General features: G+C 42.1%; 1 protein-coding gene across 1 annotated transcript; it reads left to right on the top strand.

The window, feature by feature from the left end:
• Positions 1-436: 436 nt before the first annotated feature.
• Positions 437-5,370, top strand: TIGD2 (tigger transposable element derived 2). Its single transcript, XM_080662261.1, has 2 exons — positions 437-785; positions 948-5,370. Exon 2 carries the CDS (start codon positions 1,860-1,862, stop codon positions 3,435-3,437), a length of 1,578 nt encoding a protein of 525 aa, XP_080518387.1. The 5' UTR covers positions 437-785; positions 948-1,859; the 3' UTR covers positions 3,438-5,370.
• Positions 5,371-5,616: the final 246 nt, after the last annotated feature.

Genomic DNA, 5,616 nt, shown 5'->3' with positions numbered 1-5,616 from the left:
GCGGCCTCTATTTGTAAACACGCTCCACGTGCGCTCGCCCTACCCCATCTGCATCCGGCTCCAAGCACCTGAGGATGCTCAGCTTTCTCGCGAGCCCTCCAAGAGTACAAATTGTATTCCACCTGAATGTGGAGGAAGCCTGGCTTTCAGAGCCGGCCCCCTGGGAGGAGGGCCGAAATACGGTGAGCCTCTACCGCCGCCTGCTGGTCCGCGAGGCAGTTGGCGGGCTGGAGAAGCCGGGCCATCAGCGAAACCCACGCAGCACCTAGAGTCGCCGCAGCCGCCGGCCCCGCCCCCAGCCGCGCGCGCTCGCCCGCTCGCGAGCGACCGCACCCCCGGCCCCGCCCCCGGCCCCGCCCCTCCCCGCTCGCTGCCAGCGACCCCGCCCCCGGCCGCGCGCTCGCCCGCCCAGGCCCCGCCCGCTCGGCGACACAACGTTCCTGCGGGGGCGCGCGCGCGCACCCTAATCCCCCGCCTTCCGGCTCCGGCGACGCTTGCTCCGGGCTGCCGCCGCGCCACCCGTGTCCATCTCCCTCCAGAGACTCCATTTGCTCTCGGCGCTGCGCAGGCAGCGGGGAGCGATGCCCCCTGCGCGAGGACTGGCGTCCCCTGGGCCAAGCAGCCGCTCGCTCGCCCGCTGGCTGCGGCGGTGACACCCGGTCGCCAGTGGCCACGGACGGACCCGGGCTCCCTCCGCGTGAGCAAAGACGTCCCGCGCTCGAGCTCGCCCTGCGGAGAGACGCCCTCGCTTGCACCGCTTCACTCTGACCTCTTAATTTCAGGAGGTAGGCAATTCAGGTCCCGCTCTCTGTCACTTTAGATAATGCCTTAAAGCATTATTAGCCATCACATTGGTAGGAGACGCTAATTTTTTCAACATAGTTTCAGGATAATGCCACAGACCCTGATATTGGGGAAAAAAATGTTTTTTTGGTATTTTCCTTTAGGTTTCTGAGGCTCCGAATACCTCTCCAGCCCCCCACAAGAACTGCAGTACTTCTGTTGGCCCACCGAGGACCATTCTTCACCGGGATTATTGTATAACATCATCACTGAGCCTTCCACCCCATACCCTCTACCATGAGTCCTGGTTTCCACCAACGAAGTTTTTGATGATTTCTATAATCACGTGACACCACCTATTGTCTACCCTTTTCCCTTTCTGGTTGTTAAATACATTAGCTATAAGTTTGTGTCGTGTTAATGTACAGTTTTCTGCCTATCTACCTTTGCCCTATTTGCACTGCTCACTTCTGTCCAGCCTGCCTTACCTTGCTTGCTTATGATTTCCATAACCACTCACTTGCATAACCTGTAACAGTCCTTGCCTGGAAGAGGCAGCATTCCATAGAGTGTGCTGCCTGAGAAAGAACAGTCAGGGCATGAGTTTTCCCATTACATTTTCCCATAGGTCAAGTATGCAAGCCCTCTCTTAAACTATTTCTTTGCCAGCACATTTCCCAAAATATCCCACCTGAGCCATAGTCTTTTATAACCTCACCTGTAATGATGACAAGAAGAATTGACTACGCAATAAGACTGTGAGAGAACTTGCTGATACAGCATTGGTTGTAATCTCCTTCGAGACTGTAGTTCATGGAAAAAACTTAAACTAAATGAGGAGGAAGAAAGAAGATAGGGTTAATTGGAGCTAGTCCTTGTTGAGGGATTTTGTAAGTTTTAAAACAGCAAAGAGAATCATATAGGCCTTGCCTAGAAATTGGCCAGCACACTATCCGTCTAGGTCCTAGGGAGACAGAAAAGGGATTTTTAAAGCCCAATTTTCTAGTCTCATTTTGTTCAAGTCAAGGTCGTTAAATATCTTGTTCTAGTAATTGTCTAATATATTAGACATTAAAATGTTGGGGAAACGTAAGCGTGTGGTGTTGACAATTAAGGACAAGCTTGACATTATTAAGAAACTTGAGGAAGGCATCTCTTTCAAAAAACTTTCTGTGGTGTATGGAATTGGTGAATCCACAGTTCGCGATATTAAAAAGAATAAAGATAGAATAATAAATTATGCAAACAACTCAGATCCTACAAGTGGGGTATCCAAACGTAAATCTATGAAGTCATCAACATATGAGGAACTTGACAGAGTTATGATAGAGTGGTTTAACCAACAGAAAACAGATGGGATTCCAGTGTCTGGAGCAATTTGTGCAAAACAAGCAAAGTTCTTTTTTGATGCTTTAGGGATGGAAGGTGATTTTAGTGCATCATCTGGCTGGCTAACTCGATTTAAGCAGCGCCATGGTATTCCAAAGGCTGCTAGTCAAGGAACAAAATTAAAAGGAGATGAAACTGCGGCCAGTGAATTTTGTGGTAACTTTCAGGAATTTATTGAAAGAGAGAATCTACAACCAGAGCAAATTTATGGTGCTGACCAAACTGGGCTGTTCTGGAAATGTTTACCATCCAGGACATTAGTTCTTGAAACTAACCAAAATACTTCTGGTTATAGGTCAAGCAGAGAAAGAATCATTATTATGTGTTGTGCAAATGCCACAGGTTTACACAAACTTAATCTTTGTGTTGTGGGAAAAGCAAAAAGACCCCGTGCATTCAAAGGAGCTGATCTTTCAAACTTTCCTGTCACTTATTTCAGTCAGAAAAGTGCATGGATAGAACATTCAGTTTTCAGACAGTGGTTTGAAAAATACTTTGTGCCACAGGTACAGAAGCATTTGAAATCCAAGGGGCTTCTAGAAAAAGCAGTGCTGCTTTTGGATTTTCCTCCAGCACATCCACATGAAGAATCGCTGAGTTCAGATGATGGCAGAATAATTGTGAAATATCTGCCACCAAATGTCACAAGTCTAATTCAACCTATGAACCAGGGAGTTCTAGCCATGGTAAAAAGATACTACCGAGCAGGGCTTCTCCAGAAATACATGGATGAAGGAATTGATCCAAAAATGTTTTGGAAGAACTTGACAGTGTTGGATGCAATTTATGAAGTATCAAGAGCTTGGAACATGGTGAAATCAAGTACTATAACCAAAGCTTGGAAAAAACTTTTACCTGGCAATGAAGAGAATTCAGGTCTGAACATGGATGAAGGAGCCATTTTAGCAGCTAATTTAGCAACGGTTTTACAGAATACAGAAGACTGTGAACACGTTGACATTGAGAATATTGACCAATGGTTTGACTCTCAGAGTAGTGATTCAAGCTGTCAGGTGCTAAGTGACAGTGAAGGTGTTGAGGACCAGTCCAAGCCTGCTGAGCAAAAGCCTCCCAGCAAGACCAGAAAAACAGAAGTGAATCCAGAGAAGCACATTAGCCATAAAGCTGCACTTGAATGGACTGAAAATTTACTGGATTATCTAGAACAACAAGATGACATGCTTCTGTCTGATAAACTGGTATTACGGAGGCTGCGAACGATAATAAGAAGAAAGCAGAAGATCCACAATAACAAAAATCATTAATAATGCTCTGAAGGGTTTCAGAGTATTTGCATCTTTGTGACTTTATCTGCAGTGGAACTTAATTATCTTGCTTGAAGTGCTATGGATTTGAAGGCCAAATACATTTTATAAATGATTTTAGGATTAGATGCCATTTTGAATTACTTAAATTACTGCTCTTTAATGTCAATTCTAGTGAGCATTGACATGTAACTTGTCTGTCTTTTGTTTCTAATCTGTGTTCTACTAATTAGATCATAAGATTCCTGAGGGCAGGGATCTTGTGTCTGTTTTGTGCCTGAATTTCATTGTGTCTAATGAGGACCATGCACACTATAGGCAATCAATAAATCTGACTTAAAATCAATTTTTATGACTTTCTATGAACTTCAGTTTCCAAATTGAAATATGTGCCCAGCTGATGTGTCTCAGTGGTTGAATGTTGGTTGATCTATGGAACAGGAGGTCAGGGTTTGATTCCTGGTCAGGGCACAAGCCCAGGTTGCAGGCTCGATCCCCATTGGGGGCGTGAGGAGGCAGCCGATCAATGATTCTCTCATCACTGATGTTTCTGTCTCTCCATTTCCCTTCCTCTCTGAAATCAATAAAAATATATTTTTAAAAATATTAAAAGAAATATGTTAGGGGTAACTTTCCATTTCTATGATTTTCCAACCTGCTGAAAATTTTAGAACTTATCAAAGATTATGCTTGAAGTATTTCACAGTGAAAGCAGAAAACTAAAGGAAAATAGTCTAAAGCCTTAAATATGACATTCTAAACCAACAGTATTTGGGCACCTAACAATTCAGATTGGCCATTTCTGAGTATAATGAAGGAAGAAGAAATAGGTTAAGATGTCCCCAAGGTTTGCACTGCACTTTTATTCCACTGACAGTAGGGAGAATTTCTTCATAGTAGAAAAAAATAGATTTCAATTCCCAAACCATATGATTAGAAGAGGTAAGGGCTACATTTTACCATCTGTCATTTTGATCTTTCCTTAGTATAGATATCTCACTAGTTTTTAATAAGCTATTGGATATTTATGTAACACTTTTAAGCTTACAAAGTATGCCATTTTCTTTCATATAGCCTGTTTTTCTGTGAGAAATACTGAGAATATAAGCCTCATAACTTGTGGACCCACCCCATGAACAATGGACTGACATTAAATAGAACATGTGAAAGGCACTGGAGAACAGCATCAGCTGCTGGGTGACCATGGCAAGTTACTTAATCTCTGTAAAATAGGGAAAATACCTTCCCTGGAGATTTTTTGTGAGGAGTAAATGAGTTAATATATGGGCTTAGATCAGGTCATGACTCAGAATAAGTCAACTCTGAGTGTTGGCTACTATTATTGAGTTGCAGAAATTAGGAGTTTCAGAAATATGCTGAACAGATCTAATGTGTATCTCAACCATGATATTGTTGCATTGGGAAAAGTCTTTAGATGGGGAAGTAAGATCAAAGAGAGTCAAGTAACTAGTTTCTGTTGAAATACAATAGTATTTATCTCATTGAAAAATGAAATGTTAATCCAATTTAGAAATCATTTTCTGACCATATGCTAGACCCAATAAGGTATGCAGGTACATATAAGACATCTTCAGTTGAATTTTAAAAGAAAATAAGAATAGAACTGTAATTTCTTTGCTCCTGCTAATAAAATAGATATTAACTTTGTTCATAAAGTCTATGTTACTAATATTGGCATAATTCACCTAAGTAATAAAATACCTTTAAAATAGGTAAGATAGCAGTAAGCAGGACACTTGAAATATTTTATCAAACTAAAGTAACACAATCAGTAGAAAATCAGATCAAAAGAAATGTCATAGTAATTAGTCCCAGCCATATAGGCACAACTTGGAGATATTGTGGGTTTAGTTCCAGACCACCCCAATAAAGTGAGTTATAATGTTTTTGCTAGTGGAGGGTTCTGCCTTTAGTTTGTAAAAAAAAAAATGCAACATCTATGAAGCACAGTAAAATGAGGTATGTCTGTATGTAAATACTGCTGTGCTTTTCACAGAACTTTCTGCTTTTTTCAAAAACTTCGCACTTCAATCATGACATTGAAGGGATTTGATGCTGTGTTTTATCATAAGCGCTGTATTCTAGTTCCATAAATAATTGTAATACAAGAATTTTTCCTCTTCCAGGTATTGTAATATATGAGTATACAATTCATATC

The sequence above is a fragment of the Plecotus auritus genome, assembly GCF_963455305.1.
Source record: "Plecotus auritus genome assembly, chromosome: 1".
NCBI lineage: Eukaryota > Metazoa > Chordata > Mammalia > Chiroptera > Vespertilionidae > Plecotus > Plecotus auritus.
The sequence above is the reverse complement of the archived record's forward strand: the minus strand, read 5'-3'. Positions and strand labels throughout refer to the sequence as shown.

Coding starts and splice junctions, on each gene's coding strand:
- TIGD2 (XM_080662261.1), top strand. CDS start 1,860: ATGTTGGGGAAACGTAAGCGTGTGGTGTTGACAATTAAGGACAAGCTT.